Genomic DNA, 23,130 nt, shown 5'->3' with positions numbered 1-23,130 from the left:
CTCAGTATTTTTGATCACATGTTTTTGGCTAAGTGTTGCAGATACATGTATGAATAGAATGCAATTCCATAGAAATCGTAACTATTTCTATCAATGTGTTGTAAAAGATTTGTTTGCCATGTGCCATTTTTCTTGAAACATGTTGACATCAATCACATTGTGACGGGTCTACAGCATATAGTGTATGATTGTGTATGTCTTGTAGTTTGGCATCAAAAGCAGTACTGTTGCTGTTTGCAATCCATGCAAAAGGCCATTCCTTTTGTTTTCTGAAGCAGCAATTGACTGAACCAAGCTATTTGATGAAATGGCTTCAAAGACCCAACAGTGCATGGTTCTCCTTGAAGCCAGTCAAATTGACCTACTTACAACTAATGCTCAGCAGTAGTGCTGTTTCCGGCATGGCGGTACATGTGTGTACAAGAACACCAACCACAGCATACAATATCTGTAAATCTCTTTTTCAAAAGCTCTTAGCTAGATGAATATTGGCTTGTAGAAAACATGTATTGTGTGTACATAATGTCTTTAAAAACCGTAGGATCCATCATTGATATCTTACCATCAAGTCGGATTCGAGAATCCGCGTGATCTGATTGTAGCTGACATCGATTTCCTCGAGCCAGGTCTGGTAGTGCTGTCTGGTGGTCAGCTCGGGCACGGCAGTGAAACCCTTTCCCTTGCAGTCGATCTTGTCATTGGAACAAGAGCACTCCTTGTTGCACGGAGGCTCGTGTATCTGGCCCAGGAAATCCTCAGGAAATTTGAAGTGGCCCCTGTGCATGAAAGAGCAATATCGTTAATCTCTGGTGTACATATATTCATTAAGTTTTATTTCATTAAGGGACTTGATTTCACTGAGTTTTTTCAGGGTGTTTCAAGTTTGCAGTTGAAACAGTTCTGTAGAAGTACAGATGTATGTAAAATGAAAAGATGTTTCAAATCCCTACAAATGATGTACAGTATCATTTTCCTGTTGAGTGACCACTGCGTGATTAAAAAAAGCTAGACAGTCGATCTGATACCTACCAGTTTGGGATGGAGAAGTCGAAGGCTATGGCCCACCCAGTGGTACCCTGACTCAAGCACAGGACGAACAGAAGGGTAGAGGCAGGAGTCATGATGGCGAGGTGTTTTGCTACCCAACTGTCAAAGGTGTCAAAGCAGACCAATCAATCTGGGCTAGACCATACAGAAACAAAAGTAGGGGTGTTTGAAAATATGTGTAACATTTATTCTGTTGGTCGTCAACCGTCAGTGTATAATGTTGACAATAGTGAAAAGTGCTGAAGCTCATTATCATACAGTCATAGATAATCATATAATGGTTGTGGTCTCACCAAGAAATGGTGAGATTCGGTGTTTTTGGTTTCCCAGTGGCAGAGCCCAAAGTTTATCATCATGCATTTATTCTGCATGACCATGTATACGGTGTACATATTCAAATACTTCTTGAGCCTTTATCTACGAAAGGAGGAAATTTTTTAAATATCTTGTTTTGGAACATTGCTGTTTTGTGCCGACCGAAATGACTAAAACATTGATAGCCTCTGCGTCAGAAGCGGATAAGAAGCAGAATTCAAAAGAAAATGTTGTGAAAGAGTATATTTCATGTAGGCTGCCCACAAAGTTGTGAATAATTCAGTTAAAGATTATTTTTTTTCACCTGAGAGAAGTGAAGTCACATCCTGGAAACAGAATTGACGTAATTGTCGACAGCAAGGCAACCTTGGGTATGATATAACGGAAAATAGATACATCTGTATCTGTATCTATATACTATTAGCCGGTATAACCGCCCTATGTAAATAAATAGAAGGGTGGAAGTTATGCCTTTTTTTATGTTGCTGGTGAGTTGTTTGGGTGGAAAATATAAATGACGCTCTGCTATACTTACTAAAGATCAGTGCATTAATGTATCCTGTCCAATAGACCTTCTATTTTAAAGTCAATAGTGTAAATTTCAGCAAAAATCCTCAATGGTCATATGCAGAAGAAAAAAAATCAACCCCCTGTTTTCATGTTAAATGTCTTAAGAAAAGCTGCTTGTGGGTCCAAACCTCTACCACTTCTTAACAAACCTATCTGCCATCTGCCACAAAAATGACCAAAATATGTTCAGAACATGAGAACGATATCAAAACCAGAAGTCTTGCTGCAGTACCATAGACAGTCACTAGGAGGCCCATAATCGTACATCATTTTATTTCCAGCAGCTACCCATATATCAATATCAAAGAGATCCATCCACAGCTTCTTGAATTATGCCTTCCATAACACTCATACAAAACATCACCTTCTTGGCAAAGGTAACTATAGGTATATTGTTAATATGTTATTTTGGGTTGAAAGTCTTACGCATTGTATATCTAATACGTAACTCTTATTCTTGTCATTTATAGTGAAGAAGACAGCAAGGGAAAAGGAAGCCAAAACACCTGGTGAGGTTGTGTTTACTCTAAATTGTAGTATAATTGACTATATATGCCTGTTGCTGTTACTGTGTATATTCTGGAATGTGCATTTGCTCCATATTGAATAAAATTTTGCAAAATAATGTACACTTGCAGCTCATGATCATATAGTGTATGTTAATGGAACAACAGAATATTGTGTTTTTTATAGTAGACATTATACTTTTATAAAAAGACACGTAAAACACTGTCAGCTTCACCTTAGCCTGATTAAATCTCGCTTATAGCAGCCCGCCAAACATAAACATCCGCCAGTGCGGGGTGAGTTTGTGCTACACAGACTAGTTTCACCTGTACATTCAACTTGTCATGTGTCTAAAAACGGACAGGAAATAGCAGAAAAGACTCAAAAGCCTAAACCTGTTCCCATCATTGTTACAGAGATGACAGAGGAGGCCAGAAGTGAAACAATTCGTGCCATCTATGACATCATCGACAGACTCCCCAAGCCAAACCACGACACGTTTGAGAGACTGGTGTTCCACTTAGCAAGGTAAGAATCTCTTGAACAGCAGTTTGGCTCGTCTTTGAAAGGTTTCAGTTGCCCGTAATGATTATTTGATGAATTTGTCTCTGCCATGGCTTTTTTTTACTTAGTTTTGTGTTAAGCAAAGTCGCTGCTTTGCAATGTGCATAAAACTTTGTGGATCCAGTTGACAGGTTAGAAGCCTACATGGGCATGCTGTGAGGAGTTATATTCTTCCAATTGAATGGGTATAAAAATCCAACAGCCTTACAAAAATGTACGTAGTACATGTGTATTGAGCCTCGGTGAAATCCTCAGTGATCAAGCCTTTGTATGTAAAAGGTGATCAAGCCTCTGCATGTAAAAGGTGATCAAGCCTCTGTATGTAAAAGGTGATCAAGCCTCTGTACATGTATGTAAAAGGTGATCAAGCCTCTGTATGTAAAAGGTGATCAAGCCTCTGTACATGTATGTAAAAGGTGATCAAGCCTCTGCATGTAAAAGGTGATCAAGCCTCTGTATGTAAAAGGTGATCAAGCCTCTGCATGTGAAAGGACATTTACAGAGAAGAGTATGACATTGTGTGATTTGACTGAAAACATAAACTGTAGCAAAGCTGCATTCCACTCAGCACTACTGCAAGCTACTTGAGAAAAACACAGTCCTTGACATTTATTGAAATTACTGCTTTACCCAACTTTACCCAAGGACCGGTGCAATGGCCTAGTGGGTAGAGTGTTCGCCTTGTATTCGGTAGGTCGTGAGTTCGATCCCCAGCCGAGTCATACCAAAGACTTTAAAAATGGTGCATGTTGCTTTCTCTGCTTAGTACTCAGCATTCGGGAAAGAGTATGGAAGTTGATCACACACCACTACCATTGGACTAGCCCCCTGCTGTAGTGATGGCGTTGTGTGGCCCAGGGCTAAGGAAACAGAGATGGGTGCCGCCCTATGCACCATTAGGCGCAGGAAGGGTTTAACTTTAACTTTTAACTTCATTGTTCACTTGCAGGGTTGCGTACCATGAGGACTCCAACCTGATGACTCCCAACAGCCTGGCTATTGTCTTCACCCCGTGTATCCTCCAGACCAACAAAGAGCTGTCCCCGCTGGAGAGCATGCAGCACATCTCCAAAACAACAATGTAAGGATCATCATTTTGTACTGATGAAGGCGGCAGATGGTCGTCGAAAAGTTAAAGATAGTTGTGTAATGAAGAAGACTTTGTTCAATAATTATTATTTGATCTACCAACGTGATGAAACTATATGTATTTACAGCAATTTGTAATTGTAAGCAATTGTTTTTTATATATTCTCAGGGGTCATCAATGGATTTGATATACAGTATTTTTCCTTTTATTCACATTTTATAGTCTGAATGTGGAACATTTGTATGAAAGATTACATACTAGTACTCACTGTTAATTTTGTGAAGGTACTTTGAGCTTGGAATGCTGTCTGTACTTTTTTTTTTCAAATTTCAACAAGAATGGTGAACATACAATCTTCACAAACCACAGGCAAGCTAGACTTCCTTATGCTGCAACTTGGTTCACTTAAAGAATCATAATACCGAGGCCAATTTAAAACTTTTTAAGCCTGCCAAATTGTTTGAAAATATATTTTCCACAGGTTTGTCCAGCAAAAAACAGATGGATATTCCCAACTATTCCAAGCCCTAGTACTGTTTACATTCATTGGACATTGTAATCTGGGGATGTGAAAAAAAAATGTTCATAGAATATTCTGTTGCTTCACAATTTAGGTGTTTGGAGCTGGTCATCAGTGAGCAGCTGAAGAAGATGCGTTCCACCCTGACAGACATCAACACCCTGGAGTCTGCCGAGATCTCAGCGTGCAAACGACTCACCACTCTACGCAGATCCATGGTGAGTTGGTTTTATTTAGGATAAGTGACTGATATATCATTATTCTTCCTGGAGTCCAGGTGAATGGTACTTATTTTCAATTGAGTGAAGTGAGGAAAGTCATGAACACTATCAAGTCCCAAGGGCACACGACCGGTGACACGGCTGGTTTCGAACTCTGAGTCTGAGCCCAACGCGCTGCCTATTGTGCCATGTGATCTCACCCATCTGTTGCTCAGCTATATTTGGCCATAACTACTTTATGTCAAGGCTTCGCATGCATAACCATTTACATGTGTTCATGTGTTTGTTAGACTAGCTTGAGTGATACACAGTAAAAAAAAAAGTAGTAGAATTCTGCATGTACATCTGTAAGAGAACTGCAGAATAAGAAATGACATACAATCAGATATGTGTAGAAAATTTATGAAACCCAAGGAAGGGAAAACAAAATTTAGATATTCAATATATTGTCATGATAACACTGTCTATAGTGAGACTTAAGCAAATTTTAGTTGCAGAAATATTATCACAATACACAATTACTAGCATTAAGGCTACATTAGTTTGATATGTTGGTTCTTGGATTTTAAAAGATACTGGGTCAACGGGAAAGTCTGAAGGGAAATTCTATACCTTTTAGGTAGTACACACATCTTCAGGAAGAAAGTATAATTAGATGCATACCACCCCCTCTCCCCTTCAGCTGCCCAACACACACAATGCTTTTATCTTGATCTCCTGCTAAATTTGTACTAATATAAAGAAAAATACATCCAACAACCAAGAAATGAAGTTAGTAGTGTTGCCAAGATGCAAGGACTAAACAGCACTGTTTCTTTGTAGTAGCAGAGGTCAACAAATGTGTTATTTTGTTTTCTTCCGCACTCTACCTCGACAGGAAATTGTCTGGTGGCAAAAGGCGGATACAATTATAGCCACTGATTCACATCCCTTGAGCCCTCATGAATTTCACAATGTGACAAAGCCTTTCACTCACGAAACTTGAGAAATCTTGTAAGGTCTTGCTGGTAAGAAAATTGCAGGCAGAATTTCCAATATTCTGACAGGTAAAATGTATCATTATGATGCAAACAACAAAACATTGAGATGCATATATTTGTCAGCATATCATTTTGAGGGCCGCCATAGGGGCTAGATTTAATCATGTTAGCTGTTAGTAAGTGAAAGTGATATTTATCCAGTTTAGCTCACGCAAAAGCTATATGGGGTTTTCATTGACGTCGTGCTAATCATAATTTGAATCTGACGACGACCATGTTGGCGGGTAACTTGCCGTAGCAACTTTGTGTGGTTTATAGACGTACACTGTAATCCAACATGGCGCAAATGACATCAAATGAAAAGCTATTCTTTCACTGGTTGTGACAGAGAAGGCAGACACTATCTACAGTTTTTGCGGGTTCATTGTACCTGGGAAATTCCCTTAGCTCTTTTTGACCAGCACAATGAACATTGGACCACAGCTTAACATCTAATCCCAAGGACTGCAACCCTTTCAGGTAATGTTCATGTCGGGTTAGAGACACGGCCAAAATCAAACTCACTACTTCTAACCACTGAACTACGTTCCCTACCACCAGTCTGTAACAATGTTGTTGAACTTTTTCAGCATAACCTACAGGCCCCACATGCGACCATAGAGGAGGATGACCTGGAGGATGTGGCGGATGAGATGGATGTGGTGGAGAATGGGGAGGTGCAGATACATGTGCTGGAACAGAACATCAGATCACTGCAGGATGAGAAGTATGTACATGTACATGTACATGTACCACATAGTGTACAATGTACTTCACACTGAGTACTGTAAATGATCTTTATTGTACATTTGTGCTTATACAAGCTAAGTATAGGTTGTAGTGATAAGGCACAACTTGATAATTTATAAGAAAAATGGTATCTTTCTACATGTACATCTACAGAGACTACTATATATAAACTTGCTAGTAATATGTAGAGGTTCAACTTCTTCTCACTTCTGTTTTCTGCCTGCCTACCTCTTTGCCTAAGCATTACATGTACATGTATGTGCTATAAATTGTACAGTTCAATTTCAATTTGTTTACTTTGCCTAAGGCAGTCCGTCGGTGCCAACGATGATGTCACATCAGGTTGACCGCATGTTCAATGTGGTGGCAAGGACACAACAGGAAGAAGGGGCAGCTTCCTTACTACATCTCTATTAGCCTGTAAAAGCCTAGTATGTGGTCATCACACAAGTATAATGTAGTTCTATACATGTGACACAAAAAGTATAAATTCTGACTAGAGGGGTCAAAGAAACATAAGAAAAGAGAAGTTGCCATCCTACACTTGTAGATGTACTCATTTGCAACAATGTACATGTTGTATTTGACATACAATATGACATACAATAAGATGAACATGAAACTTTGTCTCCTTCAGGGAACAGTTGACAGCCCAGCTGCCCTGCCTGGAGCTGAGACACGGCAGCTCGGACGATGACAACCTGAGTTCTGACGACCAGCTGTCGCACGACTTCAGCCTCAGTGAGCTGGACGCGGGGAACGAGGAGTATGCCGTGACCTTTGACCTGCCAGGTAAACAGCCTGCACCTTTTAATCCTTCTCACTTCTCCTGATGTTCGCTGACTCAATAGATCTGTGTGCTTCTAGGTACAATGTGCTATATGCCTGGAGTACACTTACAGAAAATTGTTATTGTGTCTTTTGGAGAAACCTCAGTGGTGGAGCCTATATCATTCCATATTAACCTGAAATTACATTATGCCTTGAGTTTTTTAATGATTTTAATGTAGATAGTCATTTGGCAGATAGAGCCCAGAAAAAAAGAGTTGAATTTGATTATGACATTGACCAATGACTTTGCAGGAGCAATAATCAGCATTCAGTGGCAGTGTTATTTTGCACAGGGTATTCAAGACTAATACATGTACTTAGACACTAGAACATAATAACCTACATGTATGCGCTTAAGCTAAAAGCTTGTTGTCCTATTTATAACATTTGATTGTACAGGTAAATTGAACTTGAAGAGCGGCGGAAATTGGAAACTAAAATTCCTACCTGACAGAAGAACTCTGCTCTACTTCACTCAGTTGTTACTAATACCGTAACGTGTACATGGTAATTTTTTGCATTTGGCTGTGTTACACTCCGACTATGTAACTAAGTGTTGATTGAATCTAACCAAACAATATTAACCAATCAAGCGATCAACCAACCAATTGATTCCAACCAAGACAACCACTACATCAGAATGTTGACATATGTAATTCTGTGATACTTTAATTTGTAATGATTGAAGACTAACACGTTTTCTCTTGATTTTTGCCCTCCCCCTTTGTTATCTTTGTTGCATATTGGTAGTGGGTCTCTCTGGACATTCCTCCTCTTGAGTGGCTCCTAACTGTGTTCCTTGTCTTGTTGGCATGACATTTCTGCAGTGTTTACTTACTTACCGCTCTTCCGAGTCGCTCAACCCCGTTTTTTGGTTGGTGTGAAGGTTTCCGCTTGTCTCCCTCCCTTTTAGTTCATATTGTTTCTTTGCATGCATGCACCGCTCTTCCTCAGTGAGTCCTCCCCAAGGTCTGGTGCACTTCACCAAGCTGCGATCGACAGGACCGCGGAGGCAGCGCCCCGAACGGTACAGCAGTCGGATATTCCGGCGCCCGGCACCGTCCAAACGTAGCAGCCTGGCGAGCTCGCGGTCGCTCTCGCGGTCGGAGGAGGAACTGATGATCATGTCGCCACCGGTGTGGAGATGGGCGCGGGAGGAAGCGGTCGGTCCCGGCGGAGAAATGCAGGTCACGGAGGGGAAAATCTTCATAGAGAGCGAAGCAATTTATGTGTAAAAACGTAGATTTAAAGTGTCCGTGTTCAGCTCTTTTGTTTCATGAGTTACAACTCGTGTTCTGTTGAAGACTTAGCTAATTTAGTAGGTACATGCACAATCATGTATTTCATGTGTATTACAGAAGACACTACACAGGCATTACTTCAATTCGTATGAGAAAGGAATTGGTTCTCATACTGTTGTGTAGCCAGCAAAGACCTAGTCTTTTTGTCAAGAGAGTTGCCCACTCAGTTCCTTCTGTTTTTAAAGGTAGTGACAAAAATACCTATTTCGGTTTTCTGAATGTTGTTGATTTTAGCAGTATTGTGGGCGTCAATAGCGAGCTGCATCATTCATGTTTTGTGGCTGAGAAAGCCCATTCGATACATTCCATTTCAGAACAGTTAGTCATCACCTCAAACACAAAAAACAAGTTCGGCTGACTTAATGTACCATTGACCACTTTATTTTCTGTAGGATTGAATACTAAAAATGACCTTAGAGTAGAATTTGAAAACAGTAAAAAGGTCACAATAAGGAAGGCTCAGAAAGGAGATCATGGGCATATATTAGGAATATAAGGACATAAGAATATGGTAAAAACATACATGAACGACATATTCAGTTGCTAGTACATACAATCATCGGGAGTATGTGGTATTTCTACACAGGCAGGTGTTTTGGTATTGACATTTGTGATTTTTATCACACACCTGTACTAGTGAACCCTTTTGTTTGTGCATGTTACAACTGCCAATGTAGAACCCTTTTGAGACATCTCCATGTACATGTATGTTAGTTGCCATTCCCATAAAAGTACTTACACAGAAATGTGTCTGGTTTGGTGACTTCATCACATATACACTTGCAGGAACGTGTACTTTGGGACAAAATATGGATATCTAGCATTGTTTGTTCCATAATTCTATGTTGCAAGATGCATATGTACAATATTGAGGACTTGAATTTCTGCATCTGCTACTTCCAATGTAACCTTGAACCTGTATAACAGGTGTGCCAAGAAGCTGACGATTCTAAAGATGATTCTTCGCTGTTGTTCATGTTATTACTGTTCCGTTCTATTCTGTTGGACCCTTTGTCTGTTGTCTTTGGTCATGTATGGAGCCATTGCACTTAAAACAGAGGTACAAAAACCAGTTTGTAACAAAATATACTACAATCCTTCGGAGCTTTTCTAAATTTCCACATTTTGATACCTTGCTACTTTTGGTATGGGTAACGATTTTTGGTCCAGGGGGTTGTATGTCACTGTCTTTAAGATATTTTTGTATAATTTGCTACTGTAGCTCTAAAAGCTATTATGTAGAGAAACTGCTTGAAAAAATGTATGAAACTTTCATCATATAGTGAAAGATGTTTATAGAGATTATAATGGCCATGCATGCACATATACAGCTTACCACCCCATGTACTCTAGTATTAGAGTGGTTAAGTCTAAATTGCTATCTGAGAAAATGATGTTTGATTTAACCTTTAGCCATCTAAGGGTGCTGCATGGCATCACATTTCTGTTGATAAGTGCAAGATTTAGGTGCTATATGTTAAGTCACTTGTTGGTTCTTCAAAATTGTACCACTTAAAAGTGAGTTTAAAAAAATATGTTCATGTATATCGTCCAGAGCTTGAGAAATAGTGTGACTAATAGTAATAGTAGAAATTAGTAAATTGCTGCCGTTATTTTGTTTAATGGGTCTATGATGAAGTATATATATGTAGGACAAGTACCATGATATGATAGTGTTCTCTGGTCGTATACAACATGTATATGGTTCAGTTGACAGCTTTCTCACTGTCCATTATATAGATTGCCTATAAAAGATATATATATATGTAGAGAAAATGTGATCCTTTTATGTTGTTTTTGTAGACGATGCAATGACAGCTTTTTTGTCAGTACTAAAGTGCCAAGGTGAGTGTGTATCAAAATGAGCATCTTACTTAAGCTTTTGGTGCAATCTAGTGGCAAATCTTGGTATTCAACTGGTCTCTAGTTCGTTCTATGATGTTTTTTGTTAGATCTCATGAACCAGACTGGTGTCTGTGTACTATTCTAAGTGCCCTTTTGTACTAAGATATGTAAAGAATATGCTAATGTAAAGAAAAAATTGTTCTGCTATGAGAATGTAATAAAATGATTCTTGGATGCACAGTATTGCAAGATTGGAGTCTGTGGAGGTTGTTACTGTGTGGTTGGATGTGGGTTTGTTTCTTAGCTTGCATCATTGCATAACACAACAGTTTTGTACATTAAATTCAAAGAGCTTGATACCAGACTGACAAGTTTGATGCACTCGCAACAGGAAGGACCCTACTCTTATCAATAAATGCAGTGATTTTGAGGTGTGGTTCTCCTGAAACGCAGAACCTCTGCCTTTACGTTCCATCCAAGAGGACGTTCCGCACTCAAATTAAGTGAAAGTGCACTTTCATGAGTGGAGTGAGGAAATAGGTTGAAGTGCTATGAGCACAACATTGGGTGGTGGTAGATAATCCTTAGTACAACCCCTCCTATGAAAACCCACACCACCAAACAAAAATAGACCATTTTCATCCCTTTGTAATCCAGACAAGGACTTCACTGCAACAGGTTTAGCACACAACTATAAAATCTCAAAATTTTTATTTCATTTCACAACAAAATTGAAATAGGTGACATAATTGTGACATGATAACCCAAGTACAAATTTAAGATGATTTTATCAAAACATACATTGATTTACCAACTTGATGAAACATTTGATGGATATTTGTTAATCTATCTAAATTTTTAGTAATTCCCTGCCTTATATAGCGAATAGTATGTCCAAGGCTCAGGTACATAAATCAGACCGGGGTACCGTACCCTCAAGGCCTGGTCATTCCACAGGTAACCCACCCATGTCACCACTAGCAGCAGGGTCAGCCCAAAACTGTACAGCATGAAGTAACCATTGACATCTGGCTCCTCCCTATTCCCTTTGTTGTACCAGAATATCAGCAGCATTACAGCATAGGATATGAGGAAAAGGGGGAAGATCTGTCCTTCTGTGACGAGGTACCTGCAAAACAAATGATACAGACATTTGTAGCAAATAAGTACATTTTGTACATGATAATGTATGCATAGTACTGCATTCAGGAGATACTGGTAGTGGACAACCTCAGACATCAACCATACACACATATACCACATCTTCACATTTCTTGCTTAAAACGGGACATTTACTTAATGGTGTCCACTTACTAGTAGTCTACTACATTGCCATAGAACGTGTACTGCATACAGTTGATTTGATAAAAGGTAGCATCTGGTTATAGGCTACAGAAGTCTTCAGCATGTAGAAGTAGACAACAGTGACATGTGGAGCCTGGTAGAGGCTACATGTACTTACCAGTTGTAGACAGCACTGACAACAGTAACATGTGGAGCCTGGTAGAGGCTACATGTACCTACCAGTTGTAGACAGCACTGACAACAGTAACATGTGGAGCCTGGTAGAGGCTACATGATTGTACCTACCAGTTGTAGACAGCACTGACAACAGTAACATGTGGAGCCTGGTAGAGGCTACAAGTACCTACCAGTTGTAGACAGCACTGACAACAGTAACATGTGGAGCCTGGTAGAGGCTACATGTACTTACCAGTTGTAGACAGCACTGACAACAGTGACATGGGGAGCCTGGTAGAGACTACAAGTACCTACCAGTTGTAGACAGCACTAGCTGACAACAGTGACATGTGGAGCCTGGTAGAGGCTTCATGATTGTACAGTTGTAGACAGCACTGACAACAGTGACATGGGGAGCCTGGTAGAGGCTACAAGTACCTACCAGTTGTAGACAGCACTGACAACAGTGACATGTGGAGCCTGGTAGAGGCTACATGATTGTACCTACCAGTTGTAGACAGCACTGACAACAGTAACATGTGGAGCCTAGTAGAGGCTACATGATTGTACCTACCAGTTGTAGACAGCACTGACAACAGTGACATGTGGAGCCTGGTACAGGCTACATGTAGTAGTAGTAGTAGACTGGTTTATTAAGCAATAAGCATAATAGTCCTCCTGGCAGCCTAAGAGGCTGAATTGCGAGGGCATTACAATCATGTTCCATTCAACATACATCGATTAGAAAACTTTATGCACGACGTTAAAACAATGGGTCAATAGATGCTGGTTAAAATACAATATCGAAGTAATACGGATTTGTTCAAAGTATTCCACTATTTACAGACTTTATATAGACTTTAAAAACTTCGACAAGACAACGTGTGACTGAGGAGTAAAGTTCAGTTCAGTTAGAGTCCGTTAAGCGTTTCTACAATGGCCGGGATGGCGCTTGTCCTGTAGCGCTTTGACCCAGAAGGCTGCTGGTACTGTCCAGAGTTGCGTAGGTTTCTACCGTGCTGTTGTACACGGGTGGGGGGCAGCCAGGAACAGAACCGTGGGGATTTCTCAACCTTGGTAGCAAAGTCAACGCACAGGCTCCGACGGCGGTCTGATAGGCGTTGGAGATTGAGCTGTTCTAGCGTTTCTGAGTAGGAGTCGTACCGTCGTCCAATGATCATTTTGCAGGCACGTTTCTGCACTCGCTCTAGGGCTGCAGACTGTTTGCTTGTGAGTGCGGCACTCCAGCAGGGAGCACCATATTCCAGAATGGGACGAATGTACCCGCAGTATATGGTGGTGAGATCAGATGCTGGTACTCCGGATCGGCGCAGTCTGCTGACGAGGAAGAGACGCTTGCTGGCTTTAGACACCATCACGTCTACTTGGTCATCCCAACGTAGGTCCGATCTAATGTGTAGTCCTAACAGCCTGGCCTGTGTGACAATGGCAAGGTTCTGTCCACCAAGGGTAAGTGCCGGTATCTGCGGCGGTTGACGCATGAAGCAGAAATGCATCGCCATGCACTTTTTGGGATTCAGGCTCATAGAATTGCTCGCGGACCAGCTCTCAAGGTTGTCGAGGTCAGTCTGGAGGGTTGTTGCTACCGTAACTGGTCTTATTTCACCGAGGTTGAAGTCGTCGACATACTTCCAGTGAGAGTTTGATGTTACGGGTTTGATGTCATTTATCATTGCTAGGAAAACTAGCGGACCTAGCAGAGTTCCCTGAGCCACTCCACTTGTTAACGGCTCCCAGTCTGACACTGACCCCCGATATCTGACGCACTGTTTCCGACCAGCCATGAAGCTACACAGCCAGGGGATTAAAGAAGCTCTTGCCCCCATGCTGATCAGTTTAGCGATGGCAGTGTTGTGGCACACTCTGTCAAATGCCTTTGAGAAATCAGTTAAAATCAAGGTGCCCACTGTTGCTTTCCTTTCAGCCCCGGAGAAGAAAAAGTTCAGCAAGTCGATGAGACAATGTGTTGTGGAGCATCCTTTGGAATTCCCAAACTGTTTGCAGTCCATTTGAGGTGCTATGTCGGACAGGATCCAGGAGGAGACGAATCCTTCGCAGACTTTAGCAAACTGTGCCGTGAGAGAGACTGGGCGGATGCTGTCAAGGTCAGTTGGCTGTTTTTTTGGGACGGGGATTACCGTGGCTTCCCTCCACTCAGGCGGTACTCTTCCCTCTCGCAGTGAAGCATTAAGGATGTCTGTCAGTGGCAAGGAAAGCTCGTAGGCAAACTCCTTTATGATTTTAGGTGGCATCTGGTCCGGGCCAGGGGCTTTTGAGACCTTGATTCGGCTTAACCGGTTGTACATGTCCCATGGGTTGACTTGGGGCGGTGGCATAGCCGGCAGGTACGATGGTAGCTTGCTGTAGTCCAGTGGGCTCAGCGCCTGGCAAATGGACGCCAGGTGCTTGTTGATGGCGTTTGCTACACCTGCTGTGTCGGTAGGGTCTACTCCTGGTACTTGGATGTTCGTGGTAGGGGCTGACCAGTTTGCCAACTGTCTGATGGTCTTATGCCACTCGGCCGGATTCTCCTTCTTCAGATGCTGCACGTGGTCGTGGTAGAAGGTTTTCTTCCCTTGTTTAATGTTACGGGCGATCTTGTTGCGGAGGAGCTTGTAGAGTAACTCTTGACCCCGACTGTGAGCTAGTTGTCTTTTGTGTATCAGTGTCTTGAGCGAAGCAGTGATCCAGGGTTTGTCTTTTTGATGTAGCTTGGCTCTCTTTTGGGGAAAGAACCTGTCTATGACTGAGTGCAATGTCCCGTAGAATGCGGCTGTCTTCTCTTCTACAGTGGCCTTCTCTAGCACCTCCTGCCAGCTGTGTGAGGTAATCCATTGCCCAAAGTCCCGTATCCTGGAGTCCGGCATGGGACGGACGACCACGTACTTGGACTTGTTGGTACCTTGTGCACGCTCTCCTGCCTGCCACCAAACAGCCTTGTGGTCACTTGTGCCTATTGGATTAGTCACCTCTGGAAGTTTGTAGGAAGACTTTAAGTTCGTGATGATGACGTCGAGGGTAGCCTCCCCACGGGTCGGGGAGCTGACCACTTGGTGTAGTCTGTGAGCTCGGAGAAGCGGCTGGTAATCCAATTGGTTGTAGTCCCCTGCAAATATGAGACCGATGTCGGGATGAAGGGTTTTCAGGAGGTCAGCCGTGTCCACCAAGTGATGTAGGAGAAGCTCCTGGTTCCTGGAGTTGGGTGGGAAGTAAGTTGCACAGACTACGATGCAAGGTACTTGCCGCGGGAGTCTAGGGGGCCGAAGCCACACCCAAACGCATTCGAGTTCTGGGGGTACAGAAACCTGAGGGATGGTCCTCGGTTGGGCGTCTTGGTGGACATAAACGGCCACGCCTCCTCCACGGCGGTCAGTTCTGCTACAAGAAAACAGTGCGTACTTATCGATATTCAGGAACTCAGTTGGTATCGCTGGGGAGAACCACGTCTCTGTGACAATTGCTACATCAGCGTTATATTGTTTGATAGTGGTTTCGAATTCATCCAGTTTGTTAAGGAGAGAACGAGCGTTGCACATATATACTGATGGCAAGCTTCCCGCATTGGAGTTGGGCTGGGGTTTTCGCACTGGAACTTTGAGTAGATTAACGGTGTTGGCATTCTTCCGTGGTCTAGGGAGTTGTTGTTGTGTACAGTCCCTCCCGTAAAATTTGCATATGAGAGAGGTACCGGTATGTAAAGGAAGCCTATTGCCGATCACAGTGGTAATCTTTCTTTGGCGAATCTTACCGGCCCTTGTACCGCGGTATCTGCCACGAGTCCTTAGAACTCCTAGTTGCCTGAGCCGTTCCTTCAGAAGTGGGGTGATCGGCTCTGACGTTTGCCGTAGGCTTCTGAAGAACTGGGTAGTATAGCGCATCATTCCGGCGGACGCCATCTTTGGCCAAATGTTGGATGTCACCGAAGCAGGCCAAGTTTTCCTGGTAAAATCCTCGAGTCTCGATCAGTGAACCCTCAGGATTAGGCCTCCAACATCTCAGCAACTTGACGAACACGCATATTGCACAGTGGTGACAAAATATACAAAATATACACAAACATAAAACCAAGAGCTTCAGAGCTCATAAAACCTGCGGCCGCTCTATAAGAGCGCCACCTATCATCCTACATGATTGTACAGTAACTGTTGTAGACAGCACTGACAACAGAGACAAGGGGAGCCTGGTAGAGGCTACAAGTACCTACCACAACAGTGACATGTGGGGCCTGGTAGAGGCTACATGTACTTACCAGTTGTAGACAGCACTGACAACAGTGACATTGTGGAGCCTGGTAGAGGCTAGAAGTACCTACTAGTTGTAGACAGCACTGATAACAGTGACATGTGGAGCCTGGTAAAGGCTACAAGTACCTACCAGTTGTAGACAGCACTGACAATGGTGAGGATCCAGGCAGACACAGGCATGCGGCCACCCCTTCCCTTGTCGGGAACAAAACAGCCCCCAAAATACAGCACCAGGCACAGGAAGAACGGGATGTACCTACATGTAATGCAACATCAAACAAAAAGGTTGTCAGTCTTCAGAATAAGACAGTCATAATCATGTGAATAAAAGTATCTTACGTTTACTAAGGCATTCTATTGCATGCACCATTATTAGAGGATATAACGTTAATAATACAATGTACTACATTATATCTGCAAGCAGATGAATCTGTCTGAGTGTGTGACTGTGTTGGTCTTTTCTGCATTTTGACCACTCTGTAGTGGTGCCCACTTCTTGATAGCAACCCCCCACTGTAGGAACAGGTGAAGAATTAAAATTTGGTGCACTGCTAGATAGACGTACTAGTACTTTTGTTGTTAAACATTCATAAAAAACAGAGACTGGGTCAGATTCTTACATCAGCCTGGAGATTACAGACATGCCCCATTTTTATGTTGCGTGGAAGTACATGTGACACAATCATGTGTAAAACTAAGAGACAAATGTAACGTGTAGTCAGTTTTAAAGCTTGGGCAATGCCAATCTTTTGGCAAGTCCTCTGTTTGGCTACAGTGCTACCATAGAAGTACAAGGTGCCAGTATAACTCACCACATTAGGTGGCCAAGGTACTCATCATAGAAGTAAAGGAGTTCAAAGGAGTCAACCTGAGGAGCAAGCAACAAATTTAGCATCAAGAAACTCACTACAGACCAACATGGCAAAATGGTCAGAGTTGCCAAAGTAACAGGGAATGAAAGTGGGATTATTTTTTGTTTAACTATTAACCTTGATTAAACTGACACACTCCAGGTTCATGCAAAAGTGTTGGTTTTGATCTGATCATATTTTTGCAGTTATACATTTAGGTATATCTGTTTGTATTTTTGCAGTTATACAGGTAGGTATATTTTTGCAGTTATACATTTGCCATACAACTGTCACCACGTTCACTGTCGAGTGACAGGAAGTGATCAACTGGCACGTATAATGTTAACCAAACACTTGTATAATGAAAGAACTGCATTTAAACTAGACAACTCTAAATCAGGGTTCTAGCCAGCGTCCGTCCTTTTGTAGCCTCCTTCACCGGCCTCTCTGGGAAGCTTGGCAATTTTTTTTTGGGGGGGGGGGGTGCCGTTAGGTCGATTCGCGATTTTTAACCGGTAATATGCCGGGAAAGGAATATATGCCGGGAAAGGAATATACACCGGAAAGCTTGTACGGGCTAGGCGAAATCGGCTTCCCAGTAGGCCTGCTACTTGTCGCTATCTACAAAGCCCCATTAAAAAACACTTATCACCGTTTGGTATGGATGTGCGAACTTCCCGTCATAAACGCGTCCAGCACTGGCAGCCCGGCACACCCCCCGTTGCGCGATGACCCGTAACTTTGTAACGGTCACGCATTTCAAAACAAGGCTCATTTGAAAACGAGTACTTACCGTAGAAAAACTCCGCTGAAACTTCCCATTATGTACGAAAGAGCTTCCCCGAGTTCAGGGAAGGACAATCCCTGGCCATTGCTGCGGTCTGCAAAGGCAATGATTGTTTTGTTGGCCTTGCTACAGGCCAAGGCAAGTCGATCTGCTATCAGATTTGCCCGTCGATTGCCAGAGAACTCGACCATGGTCATAGTCATCTCGCCACTTCATGCCCTTGTTGCTGATCAGGCAAGGCTTGTTTGCACTACGTGTGGGAAATCCACTGGAAAAAATGTTTTACACTGATCTGAAATGTAAGTTTTGCACGTGTATCAATTATTCAAACTGTTGTATCAATTATTGTGACTCTGGAAGTGACAAAGGCAGGCAGCGTGTGCACGGTTTCCGGTAACGTTACGTAGGTTTGTGGCACGCTTCGGGGTGGCCGTGCACTATTAACGTTGAAGTGTGAATTACTTCTCGCGGCAGTGTGAATAACTTCTCGCGAATACATTAATTGGCCGTCTGAAAGGCATTCTTAATCATTATTGCGTTTGTAGATAGCGACAAGTAGCAGGCCTACTGGGAAGCCGATTTCGCCTAGCCCGTACAAGCTTTCCGGTGTATATTCCTTTCCCGGCATATTTTCCTCTCCCAGCATATTCCCGGTTAAAAATCGCGAATCGACCTAACGGCACCCCCCCCCCCCCCAAAAAAAAAAAATTGCCAAGCTTCCCAGAGAGGCCGGTGAAGGAGGCTAGTCCTTTTGTCCTTTGACGGAATTTGCTGCTGGGGACGGACAAAAACTTTGAGCATTCCATCCTCTGTGCCCGACAAAAATTCGCATAATACAAATGTAATTTTTATAAAGAATTATTCATTCAACCAATCTGGGTCTACCTGCCCCTCAAAATAAAGGAAATACTATTTCAGAGGGTCTAGATTTCAAAATGTTATTGAGGAGCATGCCCCAGGACCCTCCTAAGATCATCTGGCCTTCGACAGAATTTCCATTCCAAATCCAGGGGACATAAAAAGATTTCAGGCAGGCTAGAACACTGCTCTAGATATTTCACGGAAGTAGGAGTCCTTCGAACTCTTGTTACCAATGACTCGGGTTGTAGTTTCTGCATGATGGGGTTGTCCCTGACTGACAGGTGGTTCTGGTAACCACTGTGGATGAGACGATGGTTGACGGAGTCTCCCACCAGGTGAAGACTGGCCCCCATCACGAAGAAGATCACTGCCAGGTAGATGACAGAGGAACCCAGGGGAAGCTTGCGTGGACATCTCTCCAGTAGCTGAAGTAAATCATACAGTTACGTTTAGAAAGGTTAGACATCCAGGTAAACAATGTTCAAATACAATTCAACCTCTGCAACTGAATTAAAAAAGCGTCTTCTCATGATGCTGAAGACGAGTGATGGATATCACTCGAAACATCCGGAACTAAATTTCCATTTTTTTAAATCCAGTTGTAGAGATTGACTTGTACTTGAATAGATATACAGTTAACTTGTGAACAGACAGCAAAGGGATTCTTGCAAAAATGGCATTGATAGTTGAGTGGTTAGGCAAGCAGACAGGAATTCGAGAGCTAATTCATGGCTAGAAAGTGCCTTGACCAAGGACACAAATTCTTGCCATGAATGACAGGAACTGAATCCATGGCCTCTATGTAGCCTTGCCAAACCAAACCAACTTACATTCAATACTTAAGACCTTGGATATTTAATCAATAACTTAAGAAATGTATTCTAACAGTCCTTACTGTGTTGAAGGCTACTGTACCTTACCTTGAGGAGACAGAATGGGGTGATGACGTTATAGGCCATGTGGAAGTAGTCTCCCACACTGGGCATGTTCAGCGGTGACCATTCCAGAGGAACCCACAGCTAAGGAGGAAGGTAAATACTGTACATTTATGAGACTCTTAACCATGTGAGTAGTGTGGTGTAACTGCAGGGTACATGTAGTTGACCCAGAAGCCAGAGGTCCTGGGTTCGAATCCTGACATCCTTTTCCCTTCTATTGCAAAATAATACCACCCTGGAGGTAACTGCATTTACTAGAGAGTACAGTATGAACTTACAATTTCGCCAGAATTTTACTGCATAAGAGACAATAAACAGTTTTGGATAGAGACCTGGCATTTTGTGTTTTGCACATTGAGAATGAGGTAACTTGAGTATGATCTTAACCTTAAGTAGCATTTTTTTTCAATGCCGAATAAAGGAATACATGTGTATAGTGTGGCAGGCACAGCAGATAAAGCATAAGCTTAGCATAGAGCAAGTAAGTCATACATGAAGTACTTGACTTTGCAGATAGGGGGTGTGCATGTTAGATCTACACAATAGTACAGAACAATAATCAAATAATTGAGCAACAAAAATTGTGTCCTGTTGTTGATGATAGCTACCATGGCAATGGGTCGACCAAAATCCAATATCCAGTTCTCAAGTGTCAAGGTCAACCAGAGGTCAAGGTGGAAGGGGACGACATCATCAGCTAAACTGCCAGCGGCGGAGGGATGAACTCTGCCCTTGTCCTTCCTGGGGTGTAAAGACTGCTGACTACTGCAAATGCATTTAAGTTCGAGGGGATTTAATTTCGTGGTAGAAGGACAATGGTGTGTTCACGGTGTTTTTGAGTTTCAGTTAGCGCCATACACCAGTCACTTACTGTAAAGGATAATGTTTGCGGTGATTTGGAATTTGCGGTGAAGCGGCCACGCGAAAACAGCGAACATAAAACAACGGCGAACATTTCTGCATGTACAGCAAAAGGACAGAAATCAAGCAGATGTGCTGAAAATATGCAAATTAACGTTCATTTGCATAAAATATTTATGTATGGTAGTTGAGAATGAGAGGGTCGGTATTCATGAAATAGCTGGGAGATGAAGCTACAATCCCATATCTGCTTGGAGACTATAGGAATTAGTCTGAGTGACAGGATGTTTTATGGCTTCCACCCCTAGGACTCTGTAGTATTGATTGACTGAGACAGGAAGTCAGTGAGATCTGAGTGAGCCTTTCAGGCAAAATGTGTGCTATGTAGGTCATAGTTCACATGTCTTTTATATGACCCCTCCCTTCATCCACATATTTTATTCTGGACTTAATATCATGAGGCCAATCCCATGAGGCCCACGTGCAAGAATCAGTGTAACATTCATAACTGTACTTTTGAGCATCAAGAAAACTTTGCTTTAATAATAGAAGTTTGGTAGAGTCATCCTCCTACGCAGGGACATCCAACAGCCAAACTGCCTGTCTGGATGTACTTTCAACCGTCACTCTTAGTTCCTGTGGACGTCCCCCCCAAACCAGCTGTCGGCCAATCAGAGAATAGGCTTTCCGTTTTCTAATGCTGTCTCGCATGTATAAGGGTAACCTCATTAATATTTATAAGCAGGGCGATCAGGAACTTAGGGTGACGGTTGAAAGAGCAGGGCACATCCAGACATGTACAGGCAGTTTGGCTGTTGGATGTCCCTGCGTAGGAGGATTGGTAGAGTCTATTAGCTCCTAATTTTACCACCCACAACATCTGTTTGGAGGTACATTAAAGTGAATATTCAGAAAGACTGATCATATCTTTTTTTTTTTAATCTATGGTGACCTTCTCTTACTATATATCATGTAACCTTAATATTAACGTTATATTTAAATGCATAACGTTACATTATGCAGACTAAGTTTTACCACTTGGGATACCTGAATGCAGCAAAGTCAAGTAAAAGGAACCTGCTGGTAATTTTTCAGTTAATTGCTGTTGGCCTTCCCTTATCTTAACCTATGAAGACTTTCCATGTGATAAATGTGTGGGTGGACCATCACTAATCTCCAACTCCAAGCAGATGTATGGATCAGACTGGTACGTGGTGTATCATCTTTTAGTTTTAGACCACCATAAATGCCTAAAATCCAGTCATGTTAGCTTTTGTTTACAAAGCTGGTGACCTTCGAGAGGGGGCAAAGCTCATTAACTCTATTTTAACACCGCTGGATTTCAGTCAAAACGTTTTATACCGTTAGAAAATTGTTCACCTTTGGACCTTGTTGGCACGTTTCCGGGTTGCTGCACTCATGGTTTTTTGTTCACCAAGCCAAGCTGCCAAGCCAAGGGGGATGCGAAAGTTGGCACATAACTTTCACCACGTTTTACAGTTGCCCAAACGCTCTCCTACTAAAAACCTCAAGTTAATATTTGCGAGGAAAATTTGCAACTACAGTAGTCCAAAGGTGGGAAACCTTCTCACGGTAAATCAGGTGATTCCCTCTCGTAACCTCGTTTTCATGACGCTCTACCATTGGTCAGACAGACGTCATTTCGCGACGGGGTGCTTTCCCAAAGACAGCAAGAGCACGCAAACAAATATCACACATAAGTCACGTCCGCCAGCTAAATGTCCATTTTTGGTTCGGTTTTCCCAGAATGTGTATCGAAGCTATTTTTTTCTATTCTTGGCGATGAATTTGTCAAGGTACGCAATATCGCGGGCGACATAGACGTCATCAGTGAAAACGTTTAAATGCGCTCTACCGAAAGAAAAAATTTAAAGAATCGCCATGTTTAGCAGACGACGGCTGGCAGCAACCGCTGTGAAAGACGGCCTACTGATCTTAAACTGTATAAGTGAAAAACCCTCGCTTAGACGTCGCTGGGAGTAGCCAGGCCAGGGAAAAGATGGAGTTGCCGTACTCGGCCGTTTTTAACGCTGCCGGTGAGGGGAAGTTCTTGACTCTTGCCGCGCTGTTGCACAACAAGACGACGGAAGAGGCCCGTGAACTTCTGACACATGTGACGGAAGATCCCGAAGGACAGGCCGCCCCACCGCTAGTCATCGCTGCGAAGAACGGACATTGTAAGGTATGTAGCACGATGTCTTCAGCCTTGTCTGTTCATGACTCCACTTGTCTGGGCCGCAAAGATTGCAGAAGTTATTAGCACACGATAGTATACCATAGATATTATTAACGTCAGTTATCTTTATTGATAATTTATAAAACATTGTACAGTCTACAGGCTAGGATTTCAATACATGTAATATGTAGGGGATATTTGCAAACAGAAGAAACTTCGTGAAGAATCATGGAGAAAGAGTACTCAAATTTAGGGTTTGCAGAAAAGCCTGGGCTGAGCAGGCTAGCCTGCAATGCGACCCTTTTTGGGCCCAATGGTATGCATGGGGG

At 42.5% G+C, this 23,130-nt stretch overlaps 4 protein-coding genes across 19 annotated transcripts in view; 3 read left to right on the top strand and 1 right to left on the bottom strand.

Moving 5' to 3' along the window:
* The window catches only part of LOC118409687 (unconventional myosin-IXAa-like), an 83,761-nt gene extending 72,932 nt beyond the window's left edge, over window positions 1-10,829 (top strand). For 14 of the 15 annotated variants that reach the window (XM_035810894.1, XM_035810908.1, XM_035810906.1 and 11 more), the window contains 7 exons: window positions 2,403-2,441; window positions 2,856-2,967; window positions 3,953-4,084; window positions 4,708-4,831; window positions 6,444-6,580; window positions 7,241-7,395; window positions 8,389-10,829. In XM_035810894.1, coding sequence (XP_035666787.1) covers window positions 2,403-2,441; window positions 2,856-2,967; window positions 3,953-4,084; window positions 4,708-4,831; window positions 6,444-6,580; window positions 7,241-7,395; window positions 8,389-8,669 — 980 coding nt within the window. In that variant the 3' untranslated portion in view covers window positions 8,670-10,829. The other variant, XM_035810902.1, reaches the window with a different exon arrangement.
* The window catches only part of LOC118409729 (3-oxoacyl-[acyl-carrier-protein] reductase FabG-like), an 876,245-nt gene that overhangs the window by 629,433 nt on the left and 223,682 nt on the right, over window positions 1-23,130 (top strand). The window lies entirely within an intron of this gene.
* Window positions 11,275-22,191, bottom strand: LOC118409726 (ceroid-lipofuscinosis neuronal protein 6 homolog). 2 transcript variants are annotated; one of them, XM_035811000.1, is made up of 7 exons: window positions 21,985-22,191; window positions 20,352-20,508; window positions 19,726-19,824; window positions 19,036-19,230; window positions 17,119-17,174; window positions 16,437-16,562; window positions 11,275-11,709 (listed from the first exon to the last, which is right to left on the bottom strand). In XM_035811000.1, exons 1-7 carry the CDS (start codon window positions 22,023-22,025, stop codon window positions 11,439-11,441), a joined length of 945 nt encoding a protein of 314 aa, XP_035666893.1. In that variant the 5' UTR covers window positions 22,026-22,191; the 3' UTR covers window positions 11,275-11,438. The 2 variants fall into 2 exon arrangements, with proteins under 2 accessions (XP_035666893.1, XP_035666895.1); XM_035811002.1 differs by having other exon boundaries at window positions 20,352-20,505; window positions 21,985-22,040.
* Window positions 22,480-23,130, top strand: part of LOC118409138 — an 11,358-nt gene continuing 10,707 nt past the window's right edge. Inside the window, exon 1 of the mRNA XM_035810007.1 lies at window positions 22,480-22,807. Coding sequence (XP_035665900.1) covers window positions 22,625-22,807 — 183 coding nt within the window. The 5' untranslated portion in view covers window positions 22,480-22,624. The remainder of the gene's footprint in view (window positions 22,808-23,130) is intronic.

This window comes from Branchiostoma floridae, chromosome 2 (genome assembly GCF_000003815.2).
Source record: "Branchiostoma floridae strain S238N-H82 chromosome 2, Bfl_VNyyK, whole genome shotgun sequence".
Classification (NCBI taxonomy): domain Eukaryota; kingdom Metazoa; phylum Chordata; class Leptocardii; order Amphioxiformes; family Branchiostomatidae; genus Branchiostoma; species Branchiostoma floridae.
Note: the sequence above shows the minus strand (reverse complement) of the source record. Positions and strands in the feature narration are given on the sequence as shown.